This window comes from Coenobita brevimanus, chromosome 104 (genome assembly GCF_032717465.1).
Source record: "Coenobita brevimanus isolate Jiangsu-jjx chromosome 104, ASM3271746v2, whole genome shotgun sequence".
Classification (NCBI taxonomy): Eukaryota; Metazoa; Arthropoda; class Malacostraca; order Decapoda; family Coenobitidae; genus Coenobita; species Coenobita brevimanus.
The window spans coordinates 41701191-41721279 of NC_137057.1; the positions used below are offsets into that span (position 1 = coordinate 41701191).

Below are 20089 nucleotides of genomic sequence, written 5' to 3' on the forward strand. Positions count from 1 at the left end.
TTCCATGCCCGCCTTTTAGGCGTCAACCTTGCTATCTGCACCCATACCCATGAACGTCTCTCCAGTATGACTGCAAATTCAAATGCGACTGCGCGAGACTTCCCTCTCCCTTCCTATCCTCTCCCTGCCTAGCCAGTGCCTGTCTGCTGCCACTCTCCCTCTCACTCGCTTGCGCTCTCTCTCCTGCCTAGTTGACTTGGAGCGCAGTTGCACACGAGACTGGGAGGAGGGAGGTCGGTGTGTATCGCGTGCTGCAGAGTAGACGGACTTTCTCGATCTCCCGTGAACGCTAAACGTGACACAAACTCAAGTTTGTTCTGCAGATTTTAAAGGCTGTGTTTATATGTGATGTGTGAAAACTCTATACAAATATTCACGAAAAATTAACCTCAGTATCAAACTTTACGAACGGACCGCTGAATATATGTCTAAGTGAAACATTATTCCAAGTGTGGCTTTTCTCACTAGCACCGTGAATGACAAGGAAAGTAGCCTACCCGACATATGTTGCCCAAGACTACGACACGCAACCACTGAATTAGAAATCTAAGTGGCTACTTCTGTTACTAACAATGAGAAGTAATGAGACATCAGTAGAGTTCCATGGAAAATATATATCACATTGAAAGCTACGAAGTATCTTCCTCGTGTTTATAAACAATTCGGGTGTGGCCAGAAGGAACGAAAGGCACGGTAAAGAAGTCAGTTCTTGTCTTTAGGTAAATTATGAAATCAACAGTGCATTTTACATGAGTTAAGACTGAACGTGTGGTTACCTTTCTTTATATTTTCGCCCGAAACTTTCTTCAGGAGGATGGTAAAAAATACTCGGGTTTAGGTTGGTTCCATGGGTGTTTCATTAATCCCTGAACAATGATGACTTTTTTTTTATATTTTTAATCTTGTAGCTGCCAGACGATTTTACACAGCTCGGGATTCGTTCAATTTTCTTTTTCCTTTTTTGGTTTTTGATTTACGAGTGTTGCATTAGTTAGATACGGACTTATTTAACTCCTATACTAGGGGTCTCTCCTTGGTTAAAAAATAAGTTACCTGGATATTGAAGAATGAAATACAACAGATGGAGTCAGAAATGAAGTAGCCTTAAGGATACGCCTTGAAATATATAATTAATTTTTTTCACATTTTCTCACAGACAATGCTTTACTTATGGTATAATAATCTTATTTCAGGCCGTATTTTCACGACATCTGAGTAAACAATGCCGCTTCAAATCGCTATTCAGTCATCACATTTAAAGACCGTTTTTCCTAAATGAACTTTGACGGTCTTAGAGCTCATGTTGATTATGAGGTTACCTGGTTTTCGGGTAAGTTGTCCTGTCACTTAAATAATCAATGTCGTGTCACTGATCTATGTATATTAATATTACCTTCACAAAATAAGCCTCTTCAGTCACGAGGTAATCATTGTATTCATGCTTCCTCCAAACTGTGTCATATAAAAGTTTTGGCACTTTTCGAACTGGAATGAATAGACGTAGCCTCAGTTAATCACCTCAGCAAGACAAGGCTTTGCAAAACTAAGATAATCTGGCAGCAGTAGCAACACATGTTAAAAATACGTCACAAGTGAATAAGATATTCAGGATTTCCTCTTTCTTTAACCCGATCCTATCTTAAGTTCAAGCTGATGGAAACGTATTCCGCATTTACATTGTTTCTTGTTAGCTGCATTACTTTCTTTGGTTTCTCATAGTTACATCAGAACAAAAGATCAACTCAAATATTTATGAAAAAAAAAAAAAAACGAATAAGAACGAACCTCAGGCTTACAACCTGGAAAACTTGTCACTCTTTGATAGACTTGGCAAAAAAGTACACACACACAAAAAAGTTCAGTTTGCGATGCCTGAACACATTACTTATAAAAGACTGGAAATCATAGGCAGCGTGAAAGACAGATTGATTAAGATAATATTGCAAATTTTCTTTACTCTCTGAATATCTCTTAATTCTGCCTGATGGTAAGGTCTCCTAGCTTTAGCCATTTTCATCGTAGCCAGTAAAACAAATGCTGGTTTGTCACTATAACACGATCGTCTTGAAGCTGATGACGAGTTATGCCATTACGTTCTTGCAACATACAGACGAATTTATTCTGCTCCGGGAAGGCCTTTTCTCACATTAGGATATAAAATTTATTGATGGACGGATGGACTAATTTTATTATTCGTATTTATGATCTTCCTTAAAATGGGTATAATCATCCGGTGGGAACAAGAATGAAATGAAGAAGTACCGTATCTCACAAGCCTTAACAGGAGAAGGTTATAGGGTCAGTCATAAGATTTTTATTTATTTATTTATTTATTTATCTATTTATTTATTTTTTCAGCCCAGAATTCCTCTTGCCGCACTGGTATTAACAATGTCTACATATCTAAAGCCCCTTTGGCATTCCAGTACAATTGTACTTGACGTTCTCGTCTTACGGACAATTTGTCACCAGACGCCTTCATACCGTAAAGGATGGCCACATTCGAATCACCTCCATGTCACTGGGTCCTCTGTTGTCTGGTTGCCCTCTCTCCAACTGACCCCTCTCACCTTCAAGGAGTGTGCTAGGGTAATTCTGATGCTGTATATATAGTCTATACAGTTGCTTTCATTTCATTAGTATTGACACCGTTTACCCCTTGATTCCGGTGATGAGTTTTTAGTTTATTCTTACTGTTCTCAAATTAGTTTATTCAGCTTAAGAACGGTGGCTAATAAGTGATGCGGTTAATGAAGGAGGTCTGTCATTAAGTGAACATGACTGATTTCGTGGTTGCAAAAGTAAACGAAAAATGTCAGCAGAATCAAGTGGGTTAATATTTTCAGTCAATCCATCATCAAGTCCTTTTATGCCCCATCAGCAGTGTAGGAGACTGGCACTAGGCTACTTGATACCATCATATTTTAAGGTCAGGGTGACCAGCCTCACTCTTCCCTGAAGGGCATTATTTGAGCAATGAACCTCATCCATTCTTGGATATAATCTTTACAGGACCCACCGGGTTAAAGTGACACTAAACTGCCAGGCGTCATTTTGCTGCATGGTTGTCACCAAGAGTAGTAAATGTTTTTCTTGATTACAGTAAACTGTTTAGCTTGTCACTCAGTGTAGAGTCACCTTCAGGCAACACTACATCGTACTCAAGGACACACGATGGTTTGATGGCAAGGTGTTGGCATGGTGACCTGCGTGTCTTCAAAATGTAGCACTCAGATTCAAGCAGTGGGGACACTAATCACTCTCAGGACTCACTCTATATCACACTCAAAATCGTATGACCCATTCCTATCACTTTCGGGATCTGACGACTCACTCCTATGACTCCCAGGATCATTTGACTCACTATTATCAGTTTGAGCGTCCTGTGACTCACTGTTATCACTTCGAGGATACCACGAGTCACCGTTAGCACTTGCAGGATCCTATGACCACTATTAGCACTTGCAGAATCCTATGACTCTCTTTTTACAACTTTGAGGACACTATGACTGATTGTTAGCACTTGCAGGATCCTATGATTCACTGTTAGCGCTTGCAGGATCCTATTGCTGACTCTTATTACTTTTAGGATCTTCTGACTCACTCTTATCATTTTCAGGATTCAGTGACTCACTCTTATCACTGTCAGGATCCTATAACTTACTATTATCGCTTTCAGGATCCTGTGACTCATTTGTATCACTTGCAGGATCCTACGACTCACTCTTATTATTCTCTGGATTTTGGGTCTCCCTTAGCTGAATAAAATCAACTAAAAAACATTTCAAGAATTACTGCGATTGCGAAGTGATTAATGGTGACAAAATCAACAATCTAAAATCCAATTACTGTCAGCTGAATAAATCTCTCTTGAGTTTGGTAACATACAGTGATAGAGTTGGCCCAACCGTGAAGGAGTTAGTGCTTATTTGTAAACTGTCCTTTCTTATCCGTCGACAGGCTGGCATCCTATCGGTTCCTACACACACACACACACACACACACACACACACACAAGCACACAGTTATTGGAACACATGGGCTTTCACATGTCGCGCCAGACACCCCGTAACCATTGGTATTTCGTCAGCATGAGGAGAGCTTACATCTGGCTGCCACTTTCCCTCCAGGGGTAGTGTCTGCTCGTGCAGCGAACCTATTAATCCTCAAAGCTAGTCAGGCTTAAAAGGAAAGAGGAGTTCACTCATTTATATACGATATCAATCAATAAATAAATTAATCAAATAATTAATTATTGTTTATTTATCTATATCAGTATATCTTTCTGGCTATGTCTGTTTATCTGTCTATGTATAAATCTGTTCATCTAACTCTATGTCTATCGATCGATCGATCGATCTATCTATCTGTCTATCTATCTATCTATCTATCTATATATATATATATATATATATATATATATATATATATATATATATATATATATATATATATATATATATATATGGAGCCTCTGTGGTAGAGTGTGCGTTTCGTACACGGGTGAGCCAGGGTTCGCGCCCCGCCCGGGTAATAAACTTTGGGAGTGTTCACCCAGCTTGCGTGGGCCGATTACACTTGGTTCACAGACTACACACACATCCAAAGCCACTCCAACATTACAGTTACACTTACAAGCACTTCTCACCCTACATACAATCTCTACCAGACAGCCTAAGCCACTTGGTAGAGATACATTGGCTGTATCGTCCCGACTTCGATCGGGATAGGCCGGTCCTGCAGTGGATACTCAAACAGCTGATGATGATATATATATATATATATATATATATATATATATATATATATATATATATATATATATATATATATATAAACCATGGCCATGTTCGTAGTCTTTCCTACCAAGATAACGTCTTCAATCATGCTAGAAATCTGATGACGTATTGTACTGGCACCGTATATTCTTGCTAAGTTCAAAAGCAAGTTTTTATCTCACATCGCAGTATACGAAGCCCGTTCAGTTAATAATATAATTGCATGAACTAGAAAAGGCGAAATTAATTGCTGGATGTTTGTGGAGTTGGGGAAATAGTGATAAAAACTGTCAGAAGCGTGCAAAAATTCTTGTAATAGCTGTTGGTGGCTGATCTTAAATAAAAATGCTGGTGGCAGATTGTGGAGAAAGGGAAAGACATGACAGGTGAAACATTTTTTTAAAATCACGTCAATGAAACACTCAAGATGAATCAGTGGCAAGAGAAAAATTATCAAGAAATACAAAAATGGAAATGTAGAGATATGAAGATTGTGCACAAATAGATGAAGGATGCAATCATGACAAACAAAGAATCCAAGCTTGCATTTGCGTCTTTTGCATTATGTAGTTATTTCATGGCAAAATTTGTAAGACATATTACTGATTCCCACGTTCGTTTTTCGTTCCGTAAGATTTTTATAATGGTGGATTCGATTTCATTTCTGTTTACCATATCAAACCTATTATTCTTAAAATAATATTGATGGTTTATACATTCGGGCTTTTTAGGCCATTTTCACTGATTACAACTTTAGGGTTGTATAGTAATTCAGATTATTTATATTTTCTGTTTTCCGTAATTACTCTGAGTGACGTTTAAGAGGAACTTACTGTACACGTGGGTACACTATGCACTATGGGTGGAGCAGCTGCAGGGTCCACCAAGAAGCCAAACATCGTACTTCCTTTAATATTTCCATGGGAAGGACTCTGGTCCGAGCCAGGTAAGGTGCTGTCTAGCACCGAACATACTCCCAACACTACACTGGGTGCCTAAATAACATCCCTCCTCCTCCTCCTCCTCCTCCTCCTCCACCATCACCTGGTTAACAAACAAATCTATCGCCAATAACCACCATTGCCATCCAAAACCATCATTCAAAATGCATCCTTCGTTAATTACCACCAGACATACACTCCTCAGATACTACCAGATCCACGGAGACACGACTGCACATAGCCAGTGCGCAAAGTGGTCATCATTCATCCCTGCCAGAATACCAACACTAAATACAACTCACAATAATCCATGATACCTACATTGCAGTACAGCCATCCTACCCTCCACACCAAAACACACTTACTCACCTTATGCACCATACTGTCGCAACCCAGACTATCTTTCAACAAAACCTCAACAAAAGACAACTGGTAGCAATCAGCTGATGTAGCTAGTTCCCTGCGGTCGACTGGGTTCGTGACTGGATGAGTCCGGAATTACATCAGCAAGGAGAATTATATTTCATTTTGTATGGTCTATCCTAGATACTGTCAGAAGACTTTGTTTAGCTCAGAAGAGGTCCCTAACTAGTGTAGAGGTTAATACAGACATATTTAACCCGAAAAGTTTGAAAAGTATCCACTAAGCTCAATAAAATCGCTAGGATATAGGAAGAATAAGATGGGAGAGATGTCACCATAGTGAACGGACTGAATTCTGGCGTCTGTATCCTTGATGTTTTCATATTCATAAGTCTAGAAAAATTTGAGGATCAGTTTTCTTTAATTTCAGTTTGAATTTGAATCCATTTAGTGCTCAATCTACTGTTGTCTTTAAGATCTGACATTAACACACCTATGCTCAAACGCCAAGAGCGAGTGTTATGTTTTGATAGGTGTGTATTTCTGTTTGTCTATGAGGCTAAGCTGGCATAATAACTCGAACAGCTTGTATCCGATTTAAACAAAATTTGGTGGAAGTGCTTATGAACAACCAGTAAATAACTTATTTTTTTTCTTTACAATAGTTCAGAGATCAAGGTCACAGGGCTGGGTCAATGTGTGACCTAACAAAGTCAGCTTAAGCAGTTTTTATCCAGTTTAGACCAAATTTTGGGGAAGATTTGCGGGAATGCCAAGAACAGAGTGATTAAGTTTTGAGAAGGAAGGTCAAAAACAAGGTGAAATTTTTGACCTGTGTGTGTGTGTATGTGTGTGTGTGTGTGTGTGTGTGTGTGTGTGTGTGTGTGTGTGTGTGTGTGTGTGTGTGTGTGTGGAGCGAAATAAAGTTTTTATCCCATTTTTACAAAACCTGGTGGAAGGGTGAAGAGACTCACAGGCCAAGACCAACTTAACCTTTTAACTACTAGAAAACAATCCTTTTCTTCTAAAATGCTTGTTAAGAAGTAGGAATCGCAAAAGTGCACATAAGAGAGATGAAAAAAGCACATAAACAAGAGAGCGTTCAGGATGGGAGGAGATTTGGAGACCTACAGTATACCCATTACTACATTCCGCCAGCTACAAGTGTGTGGCTAAAGTGTGGAATGCAGTAATGGGTACAGGTCTCCATATCTCCTCCCATCCTGAATACTCTCTTGCTTCTATGCTTTTTTCATCTCTTATCTGTGCACTTTTGCCATTCCAACTTCTTAACAATCATTTTAGAAGATTCTTTTGTTTTCTGTTTTATGATTTTCTTGTGGAAGTATAATTATGCATAAAACTAGTCTTAAATTTGGATTGTTACATGTATAGCTTACTGCAAAACTAACACGAGAGTGAAAAGCAGTGTTTTGGTACGTTCCTTAACTGTAAGCGAGCTATAGCTAACCTATGTTGTGAAAAATGGCATACTAACGGGTGACCGTGATCCTGTTTTGAGGCCGTAACTCGCGAACCGTAATCTGAGTGCTTTTCTAAACATAAAAAGAAACTTCTACACCTGACAAGCAGCGTTTTTTATACAGCATGCTTAAGGACGCCTTTTAGTTTTTGAGTTATGGCTGATGAGGAAGAAAGAAAGAAAGAACAAATCAGTATAGCCTATCTGTGGTTCAATTTTGTGACTCCTACAAAGGTTAGCAGGACTTTGTGAGTAATTTTGCACTTGAATAGCGAAGGGTTTTAGTTCATAAGCTTAGAACTGGGCTTTTCAACTTCTTTCATGCAAATGCCCTATAGTACAGGATGCCATTTTGAACTTGTGCCATTGCTACTTATGAAGTGCTACTGCACTCCATTATGAGTGTTTCTCACAACTGAATATAATCATCTTGAAGGCAAACACACACACACTCACACACACACACACACACACACACTCACACACACAATCATCAAAGATTTTAAAACTGTCAGTTAGAATATACCTCAGTTTTAAAATCGTCTCGTGTTAGCCCGAGTAGAATGCCCAAATATATCAATTGTTGCTAAAGCAATAAACAGCTTTTACTCAACCAACCCTCTCGTAATCGATACAGGCTGCGTCCAACAGAGCGCGAGTACCTGGGACAGTCCTGGGCGCCCAAGGACACACACTGAGACACCCCCCCCCCCCCGTCACTGGGCTATTTCCGCGCACTCAGTTCATGAACAGTTTATCCTCACACGCTTATTTATGTTTCAATAATCTTTTTTTTTTTTTTCCCACATTAATCCTGAATTAATGTACTCGCTTATGGTGTTGTAAAAAAAAGATCAGCCGAATGTAAATTGTCTTAATATATTTTTTACTTCATTTTTTTCTTAGAAATATAATTTTTATGGTTAATGTTACTGAGAAAAAGTTATAGGGAATATATCTGGATATATTTTGGTGCATAAAGAATTACTGATGGTCAATGAGGGCCGATTTTACGAAGTGCGAAAGGAAATTATCTTACGCTTGAGCAAGGCTCGTAGCCCACTGACTGGGGTCCGCAGTGGGGTGGCGCTGGGTGTGGGGTGGGTTGAGCGTGGCGGAGGAATACACAGGGACACAGGTAGTGGTTTGTTCTCTCCTAGAAACAGATGCAAAATCATTCCATAACAAAACAACAGGGGCCATTTCATTCGACGCAACTGGCGTCGAATGGTAAGGTAACGAGCAGTTGAAATATGTGCAGATGCAGCCTGTGTCAAATGGTAATGAGTGCATGAAATCTGAACCTCACCCATAAACACCAAAGGGTTAAGACTAAACTTTGTGGATGGGTTGGGATAGGGTCAGAATAAAGCGGTCCGAGTTTGAGCACAATCAATTCTCAAGGTCACCAGAAAAGGCAAAAGTCTGAGGTTATAGGGCAATTTCGACTAAAACACTTTTGATATGATTTGAACTAAACCTGGTGCAAGTATTGAGGGTCAGGCAATAATAAAATAAAAGTTTGACAACTATCGGTCAAAGGTCAAGGTCACAGGGCAAGGTCAAAATTCAACTCGTGTAAATGCGTGTATATAAAATAACTATCTGCTCCCCCACTACATCCTGGAGAGTGGTCAAAACCCTAGGTTCTCATCACCTCCCAGTCATCATCACTACCAAAACCAGAATCATCCCAGCTGGCCACAAACACACATACACTAGTTATAAGAGAGCCAACTGGGAGGCCTTTGTAACTGAAACAGAACACATTTCAAAACACTAAACAGTACACCCATCACAAACATCAACACTGCTGTGCACGCTTTCAATACAATTATACAAAACGCAGACAAAAGACACATCCCTAGAGGCAACAGAAAGAGATACAACCCCAACTTCACACCATAAATTTAAGGCCTCATCAGACAACGGGACACACTGTGACACTCCCCAACACCCCATACACAAGACACCGTACAACAAGTACAAGAACTCAACACTCAGATAAACAATAAATTATCAGAACAGCAAACACTAAATTGGAAAAATTACCTTCAAACACTTGACCACAAAGCAAACATCAGCAAACTCTACAAAACACTAAACAGCATCACACGTTCCAATTGCAACACCACACAATCACACACTGCCATCACAACAACAGACACCATACCCTCAAACAAACAAAAATTCTTCGACTATCTTACTTCTACGATGGAACACATTCTATCCATTTCTCCTTTCTCTGAAATCTCCATTCTAGGAGATTTCAATGTTCACCACCACCTTTGGCTCTCCTCTCCTTTCACGGATCCACCTGGTGAACAAGCCTACATCTTTTCTATCCTTAATGACCTAGAGCAGCTTGTACAGCACCCTACCCGTATCCCTGACCGCCTTGGAGAGAGCCCCAACATACTTGACCTCTTCCTCACAACTAATCCTTCTGCTTACTCTGTTAATCTTTTCTCTCTGTTGGGCTCATCCGATCACAACCTTATTACCTTAACCTTTCCTATCACTCCGGTACGGCCTGTGGACCCTCCAGGGAAACGTAGTTTGTGGCATTTTGGAGCCGCGGACTGGGAGGCCCTCAGGCAGTACTTCTTTGATTTTCCCTGGAATGATTATTGCTTCCATGGCCGGGAGCCATCTGAGTGTGCCTTGCGCATTACGGAGGTTATTCTCTCGCGCATGGAAGCATACATTCCTTTCTCATATCCTTTGACTAACGCAAGAAAGCCTTGGTTTAATCACACTTGTTCTAATGCTGTCCGCAACAAGGAGAGGGTCTACAAAAGGTACCGGAGCCAACCCACCCCTGAATCACATCATCTTTACGTTTCTGCCCGGAATCGTGCTAAGTCTGTTCTTCGCTCTACTAAATATAATTTCATCCATACTAAATGCTCTCAACTTTCTAACAACTTTACCTCATCATCCTTCCCTCCTCTTTTCTACTCTGATGGTTCTGTAGCTATTTCTTCTACTGATAAAGCAGATCTCTTCACACAGACTTTCTCCTCCAATTCCACCTTAGATGATTCCGGTGCTGTTCCTCCATCTCTTCCCCCCTCTGACTTCCTCATGGCTGACATTAAAATTTCTTCAGTTGATGTATTTTCTGCCATTACTGGCCTCAGTACTAACAAGGCATATGGGCCTGATGGGGTCCCTCCTGTTGTTCTCAAGAACTGTGCTTCTGTGCTTACACCCTGCCTAGGCAAACTCGCCTTTGTCTGTCAACTTGTACCTTTCCTTCTTGCTGGAAGTTTGCTCTCATTCAGCCAGTCCCAAAGAAGGGTGACCACTCCCAACCCTCCAACTATCGTCCAATTGCTTTAACGTCCTGTATTTCAAAAGTTTTCGAGTCAATTCTCAATAGAAAAATTTTAAGGCATCTTTCCTATCACAACCTTCTTTCCGATCGTCAGTCTGGGTTCCGTCAGGGACGCTCCACTGGCGATCTTCTCACCTACCTTTCAGACTCCTGGTCATCCTCCTTTCGGGACTTTGGCGAAAGCTTTGCCATTGCACTTGACATCTCAAAGGCTTTCGATCGAGTCTGGCATAAATCTTTAATTTCCAAACTGCCCTCCTACGGTTTCTATCCTTCTATCTGTGCCTTCATCGCTAGCTTCCTTTCTGGTCGTTCTATAGCCGCTGTTGTAGACGGCCATCATTCTTCTCCTAGATCTATCAACAGTGGTGTTCCTCAGGGCTCTGTCCTATCACCAACTCTCTTCCTTTTATTCATCAATGACCTTCTAAGCTGTACATCTAACCCTATCCACTCATACGCTGATAACTCCACCCTTCACCTTTCCATTCGGTTCCCGCAACGCCCATCTCAACAGTTACTTCAACAAACAAGGGATTAGGCTATGGCACACCTAATGTCTGACTTGGCTCGTATCTCTGACTGGGGTAAAAATAATATGGTTGTTTTTAATGCATCTAAGACTCAGTTCTTACACCTATCAACCCGACAAAATCTTCCACAGGTATACCCACTAATGTTTAATAATATTCAACTTAATCCTCCATCATCCTTGAACATGCTTGGGGTTTCATTTACTCGAGACTTATCTTGGAAAGATCATATTACATCTCTTGTAAAATCTGCTTCCAAGAGATTGGGTGTGCTAAGCCGACTCCGCTCTTTCTTTATCCCTGCACAATTGTTGACTCTATACAGGGGTTTTATCCGCCCCTGTGTGGAGTACAACTCTCATGTGTGGGGAGGCTCCCCACATACAGCTCTTCTCAATAGTGTGGAGTCAAAGGCTTTTCGTCTCATTAACTCTCCTCCTCTTACTGACTCCCTTCAACCTCTGTCTCTTCGCCGCACTGTTGCATCTTTATCTCTTTTCTATTGCTGCTTTAATGGTCACTGCTCCTCTGAACTGTCTGCTTGCATTCCTCCCCCTCTACGACGGGCGCATAGCACCCGTCTGGCAGCAAACTCTCATCCCTTTTCTGTCCAACTCTCTAATGCAAGAGTTAACCGTTACTCCTAGTCTTTCATTTATGCAACAGGTCGGCTCTGGAACTGTCTCCCTCTGTCTGTATTTCCTGCTGCCTATGATCTCCAGTCTTTCAAATGCAGTGTGTCCAGGCATCTCAAAATGATCGGATCTTGAATTTGGCTCTCTATTGTATTTTGTTTTTCTCTTGGAGGGAACTGTAACTGCGGGCTCATGGCCTTTGGTTCCTTCTTCCTCGCATTTAAATAAAGAAAAAAAAAAACACTCATCAATCACTTTTCACATGTCAGCCATCTAAACCCCCATCCCGAAGACCGACGTATCATCCGACGTAAGAAACAGTTCCCCACAGACCCAGACTACGCACCTTTCACTTACAACTAGACGAAGCACATCATTAATAACCTTAAGCACTCATCTGTCTGTGGACCAGACAACATAAGCAACTTTCACCTTAAACACCTTGGACTACAAGGCATACAAGCACTCACCAACATATCAAACTACAGCTACTCACACAACATAATGCCCAACATCTGGAAGCATGGCGTTATCATCACTATCCCTAAATCCAACAAAGACCTCACGTTACCCTCCTCACACCGCCCTATCACACTCCTCTGCACCCCCTCTAAAGTCACTGAACGACTTGTACTGCAACTAGTCACACCCCACATTCCCCTAGCCCAATCACAACAAGGTTTTAGGCCACAACACTCCACAAACACCCTTTTTACAGACCTTACACAGTTTTCGATGGCATGAATTCAGCTAGGCCACCACACAGAACACTCCTAGTCACACCAGACATTAGCAAAGCTTTTGATGCCATCCTCCGCCACAACCTCACAAACAAAATACTCAACACAAACATGCACTATAACACAAAACGATGGTTGGCAAACTACTTAGCAGGCGCACACGTAACATTTGCTGGTCAGTCTTCTAACATCAGATACTTCACAAACGACGTTCCCCAAGAATCTGTTTTGTCCCCTACACTCTTTAACCTATACATGCACGACATACCCACACCCCACACACCACAGATACACATAGCTTCTTATGCAGATGATATAACACATGAACGCACCAAAATGCAAACACAGTTGCACACATCCAACCTTACCTCAACACACTATAAGAATGGTTCACCACAAACAGGCTCAAAATAGCCCCAGCCAAATCTACGGTGACCCTTCTCACAAACTGGACAGCAGAACTCAGTCACATCCCACACCTCACCATAAACAACACTCCCGTACCACACACACACACACACACACACACACACACACACACACACACACACACACACACACACACACACACACACACACACACACACACACACAATCCTTGTTGTAAAATACAATACATCAGTGTCATTTAAACAACACATCGCAAACATTAAAAATAATAACACCAAGACTCAATGCCTTGAGGTCACTTGCCCATACAACATTTGGTCACAACAAAGAAACCACCACCACAGTATACACACAATACATACGTCCAGTGATGAATTATGCAAGCCCTGCCTGGGCTCCTCACCTCACCAAAATACACTACAACACTCTACAGACCATACAGAACAAGTCCCTAAAAATAATCACAGGCTGCACCGCTACTACACCCACAGACCACCCACATCAAGAAACTAAGTCCTCAAAGCGAAGGATCACCTAGACATGAGAGGAACCCAGATTCTCGCTGCAGCCTCCACAAACCCACAACATCCACTACATTACATGGCAATACATCCACCCACACCAAGGAACATCAAAACAACACCCAGCACATGATATCATTCACAAATACTGTCGTCTCTCCCCCCTTGCCCATCTCAGACCAGCGTCCAGAAGCATATCCACACTCAGATCGCTCGCTGCTCCCTTCAGTCAATTAAAGACAACACACAGCTGCATGCGCGGCCTCCTGACATCCATCGTTCTGAACCCTATCTCCCTCTTGAGGACAGGGTCCACCTGGCCAGGCTGAGATGTGGGCACCATCCAGCCCTCTTAAGCTACCAGAAGAGGCTGGATGACTCCGTTGCTGATGCCTGTCCAGGATGCAACACAACACCTCATACTACCATCCTTCTGAATCCTATCTCCCTCTTGAGGACAGAGTCCACCTGGCCAGGCTGAGATGTGGGCACCATCCAGCCCTCTTAAGCTACCAGAAGAGGCTGGATGACTCCGTTGCTGATATCTGTCCAGGATGCAACACAACACCTCATACCATTAAGCACATTATGGAAGACTGCATTACACACAATCACCTATGCCAACAACACAACATATACCCTTTGTGAGCTCTGTGGGAAAGCTCGGTCTCGGCCATGGCCTTCCTAGGACTCAGGGCTGTTCGGCCAGACTGCTTAGGGAACAACAGCAACTACTACTACTATAATAGTTTTGATCTTAACTGGATGAAACTCACCCGATGAGTTGAGGATCGCCCAAAAGTTTGAGCTATTGTTTTTAGAACAATAGGTCAGAGGTGAAGGTCACATGGCAAACACCACTCAAGCAGTTTTTATCCAGTCTAGGCTAAGCTTTGTGGATTGGTTCAGCTTAACACCAGGATAAAGAGACACAACCTTCAAAACAATCATTCAAATTTCATGATTGCTGGGGATGGTCAAAAGTCAGAGTTACTGGGCAAAGTCAGCTCATACAATTTTATTTAATCTTAAGGGTAGGGCAGAACGAAGGGTTAAGGGTTAGGCCAGAATGAAATAATTGAGCTTTGATAAAAATCTGTTGAAAGTGAAGCTCACTGGGCAAAGTCAAATATTATGCCATTCTATTAGTTGGCTGGGGCGGGTGTTACATTCTTAGTACTCCATCTATTTTTGAAAAAATTTTATTTAAATTATTTTTCTAGGTATTCTTCCTTGGACCATTTTTATTTCCTATTCTAATTCTACTGTTTGTGGTATTTCTGTTTCCTTCTACTAAGCCTTCCATGTGAGTATTATTATCTGTTCTTGCGTTTTTAAACATCGTCTTCTAAAGTCTGGGTTCTCCTCTATTTTGTTCTTAATGATGCTAGTGTCAGTTAATTTCCATTTACTCATTTTGGCCATTGATATGTAGTTGGTTGGTGTCCGCAAAACTGACTAGAAGTTGCATTCTTTTGGCACTGGAATCATCATGGCCTTTTATCCAAAGTAATCATCATGCATATTATGCTACGATATTCTCTTATATACTATTTGCATATATTTTTGTAACGACATACCATGCCTCAGTAACGTATAGGAAGATAATATGCGTAATGTGCGAAATGTATCTGGCATAAAAGCAAAATGAGGCCTCATATGCCACAAAAGGTATAGTACCGAGTGGTCCTGCTTTCGATCGCACACGAGGGTCATTTAGTTATAAAGTGCTACACAACTCGAAAAAAAAAAAAAAAAAAAAAAAAGGTAGATTTACCATCTGTCTGCTGCAGACACCTTAATCCATAAAGGGTGGCCACAAGCAAATCACCTCATGTCACCCTTTCCTCCACCAATAGGCTACTTTATCTAAATTTTTTGCCTTCTTTAATAACACTGGTTTACAAAAAAAAAAAAAAAAAAAAAATCCGAGGCAAGGATGTGAATAGGTGTTTTTGACTAATTTTGTTATGCTTGATTCAAATTTCTAAACGGTTTTGCTCTATCACCTCTAGTTTTTTTGCTTTCACATATCCCGTTTTTTTATTATAAGGCATATATTTAAAATATAATGAGTTTATTTCCTATACTAAAATGGCATATTACAGAACGAAACAAAACAGACACAGAACACTGACAGAACTAAATATTACTAGTACTAAGATATAAGCATATATACACACCATAGTACTACAGACAGTCAGAAGTGATTTTTTTTGGACGATCTGGTGTACTTTGCCTCCGGGATGTCACGCAGGAGCATCCAGCAGAAGTCCCCCATCATGCTGGGATTCCACTTGCCTTGGTAGTTGCTCTTCATCTTAGTAATATCTTGATGGAACATTTCCCCATCTTTGTCACTTACTGCTCCGAGGTTCTGGAGGAAAAAGTTGAGGTGGGAGTGGAGAAAATGAATCTTGAGAGACATTCAGCACCCCATATCCTGATAAGCCTGTAACTACTTCTCGACACGCTCTTGATAATCTAGTGCCCGTGTGTTACCAAGGAAGCCATGGCAGACTGACTTAAATGCTTCCCATGCTCTCAGTTCCTTCAGGGTGAGCTTCTCTTTGAATACCTCATCCTTCAGCACCTCCCGGATCTGAGGTCCGACGAAGATGCCCTCCTTGAGCTTAACACAACTGAGAGCTGGCAACAGAGTGCACAGGTGTTGGAAGGCAGCGCCATCCTTGTCCATGGCCTTCACGAAGTTCTTCATAAGGCCAAGCTTGACATGAAGAGGGGGAAGAAGCACCTTGTTCATGTCCACCAGAGGATTTTCTTGGACACTGTGTTTCCTAGGCACGAAAGTGCTCCTAGACCCCCAGTAAGCTACTGGCCTTCCCAGTCGCACAATGCACATGTTTGACCTTGTTGTGGCGTGGGTTGTGAACCAAGTTCCAAGAAAATGAGACGGTAAATGGATTTTTGGCGAATATTTTGGGTCTAGGCCTTTATGTATACATGTACGTACTGTACATGTATACATGTATATCTAAAAAATTAGAGGTGATGAGTGAAAATGGATTTCGAATCTGAAATTAGCACCCCAGAATTAGGTTAGAACACCTAATTTCATGCATGCCTCAAATTTTTTGTAAACCAGTGTAATACATCTCTGTTCCATCCTTCTGTCTCATCCTTGGTCTCACCCTCCCCCTACCCCTTCCACCTCATTCACATACACTTTCATAGTCAATCTATCACTCTCCATTATCTCTGCAAGGCCTTAAACCATCGCATAAAAGGCCTTAAAACATCGCATAAAAGTGTTCTAAGTACTTTTTTAAAATGTGTTGCAAGTTTTTCCCTTTCCACTCTTTCTTGTTACCCGTCCCCGGCCCAGAGGGGCTCGGGGACGGGTATTGTTTTAACTCTGTTTGTCTGTTTGTCTGTCTGTCTGTCTGTTTACAACTATACTGGAAAACTACTGATGCGATTTTGACTAATATTACATGGATGATGGGACGGGCTATGACCTGATCACCTGGTTAAATTTTGGGCCAAACTGTGCCAAGGCCCAGGCTGTAGGCCAAAAAATGTAAAAAAAATGGGAACGGGTAAAAACTGTTTTTTCGCCATAACTCCTTTCAGATTCGTTATATCGGCATGAAACCAAAATCTACAGGTGCATCTTTAAAAGCTGAAACCTATAACATGCCTTATTACATCAGGGGGTCACCCCCACTTAGCGGTAGAGGGGTCAATGTCAGGTGGGTCGGGCCTAAAATTTCATATGAGCATAAGATCGTCAATTTTCACCCAATTTACTCCAAATATGACATGTGACATCTTTGACTAGATATCCTATTGTGTTTATATGTCAGCACTAAAATGACTTTCGGGAATGGGTTTGCTGTGCTTTGGCACCGCTTCTTGTTTACTCTTTATTCTATTATGTGATATCCTGTGTTAATTTATTCTCTCTTCTTCAGCAGATATGGCCTTCCAGTCCTGCCACTCAACACTGCTGGTCACTTATGCTGTGCTATTGTTCGTCCTCACAGCTCCTGCCACAACCATGGACGGTACGTAAATAATGAAGTAATAAATAAATGCATAAGGCAACACAACTGCAAAAACAACTAACAAAAAGTTACCGTACCACACCACAGACAGTATGCAAATGAGAAACATCATCGTCACTTAGCCTTTTTTCCCACGTTCAGTGGGATAAGATAGGATCAAGAAAGTAAGGAAGGGGAGAGAATATAATAGTGGGAAAACTAATCAAGACCATATTCTGGGAAATAAGTCATCCGCCCATTTGCTCACGATTCAGGGGCCCAGAATCCATGGTTCTTCCTCTCAGTCACCTTCTTTGCATGTATTTTCATAATTACCATCAGAACATAGTCAGTACCACAGCTAAAACGACCCTGTCCATCTCTGACTAGTCGTTCTCATATACTCTTCACGTTCTCTATGATATTTCGTCAGTAAACAGCACTCTGATCATTTCGTATCATTTATTTCGTTTACAAACGTTCCAATATTCTTCCATGCATCGATCTTTGTCATCTAATAGCAACTGCCCATGCTGAATGATTTCTGGCAATCTTCCTATTGAGTCCCTTATCCCTGAGGTCAAACTCTATGACCTCTTCCCAGGCCTTTTTTGATCTGCCTCTCGCTACCCTACCCCTGATGTTCACATTTTCACTTTCCATATTCAAATGTCACCCTCCATTCAGTTCAGCCTTTTCACCGAGGGTTACCGACAGCATCCTAACCTAACCAGACCTAACCTTGCTTTTCCAGTGGCTCTCAGTGCGCCATGAAATGGCCCTATGTAGCTCTCGGGGGTCAGTCTTTTCACCAAGGACCACAGAGAACAACTACATTGCCTTTCCAGTGGCCCTCGGTGAAAAGACTCACTGCTTTATCCTCCCCACATGCCCAAACCATCTTAATCTACCTCCCTTCATTACAACACCAGTACACTCGAATCCCATCCTTCCTCTTAACTCTTCATACTTAAATCTACCCAGCCAAGGTTTACAGTCAGTGATGCACTACACATCCACCCAACCACTGTCATCTCTGCACGTTTGAGCCTTTGAATATCCGCCTCCTTTTCTGCTCAGGTCTCACTACCATATAGTATTACACTGCTAACACAAGTCACATACAAAGATTCCGTAGCATGGCTGGGAGAGCTCTCTGAATGTCAAGCGAGGCAACAGCTCCCTAAACTTCCTCTCACCACTCCTTACCCCACCTCCAGCACATAACATGTCCCACAAACAACAAAACTCTTACACATACTCAAGAGACTCAGCAACAAAATCAATCCATTCATGCCTGACAATATCTACATGCTCTCCCTGACACGCCACACACACAAAAGCTTCATTATCTCGCAGTCTACCTCTAGTACCACTCCATCTCTTATTCACCCACTTATCACAAATACTGCACAAGATGAAGTTACTTCCCACACCCAAGTGGCAAACTGCACATGGCCACTTTCTCTCTGCTTTGACGGTACCACCATCCCCCTTACGTATAATCACGGTTGTTTTATCTGAATTTATTCTCAAACCCTTGTGCCCCATCTCTCTCTCTACTTCCAAATCTTTCCTCCGCCTCCCTCTCATTCTCTGCAGTCAGTCCCAGCATCAACATACAACAACTTCCATGGAAGTGCATTTCTGAAGTCACGTGAAGGAGCTTCAAGCACCATGACAAACAATAAGGGGCTCAACACTGATCCCTGATGCACTCCAACAGTCACATACCCTGTATATTTTTTCACAAAGGCACTATCACAGCCATTTTCCACTCTTTTCACACCGTGGCACCAATCGAACAGGGCAGTACTCCCGTGGAGGACGGAAAGCTGGTGACAAGGAGAGCTAGAGCTCCTGTTTAAAAACCCTCAAGACTAGCTTCTGGCCATCCCCCTTTACAGAACATTTTCAGAGAGTCAGTAACTTGGGAGTAAGCCAGGATATTCTCCTACATTTTCATCTAGCTTTCAGCAAGAAACTACATTTGCATTATAACACTTCTTGTTCCAAAATTTGCAAAAATGACATCTCAACACCCATCTGCGGAGTCCACGTGGGGGAGGAGGGGGACCATCAATGCCCCCACCATCAGCCCCTCTTCCAGTGATGAGCAAGTGAGTTCAATGAAACCATTCTGTGGCTCACTTTTTATTAATTTCTGCACCATTTATGGCTTTACCCCTAATTTTGCTGTTGCAGACCATCTTTCTTCCGTTTAACCACACCTCTTCCTCACTCAGGGGTGGCAGTCAGAAGCTACTTTCTCTGTAATCACTTTAAGCCAAGGACCGTTGTTGTGTGTATGTATGCAGCAACGTATCTTACTATCGTGTCCCTCAACAAAGAAACCAC

The 20089-nt window shown here is 41.7% G+C and overlaps 1 protein-coding gene across 1 annotated transcript in view; it reads left to right on the forward strand.

Moving 5' to 3' along the window:
• Positions 1–20089, forward strand: part of LOC145416088 (uncharacterized) — a 46572-nt gene that overhangs the window by 13909 nt on the left and 12574 nt on the right. The window contains exons 2-3 of the mRNA XM_080285180.1: positions 8548–8703; positions 17660–17752. Coding sequence (XP_080141306.1) covers positions 8548–8703; positions 17660–17752 — 249 coding nt within the window. The remainder of the gene's footprint in view (positions 1–8547; positions 8704–17659; positions 17753–20089) is intronic.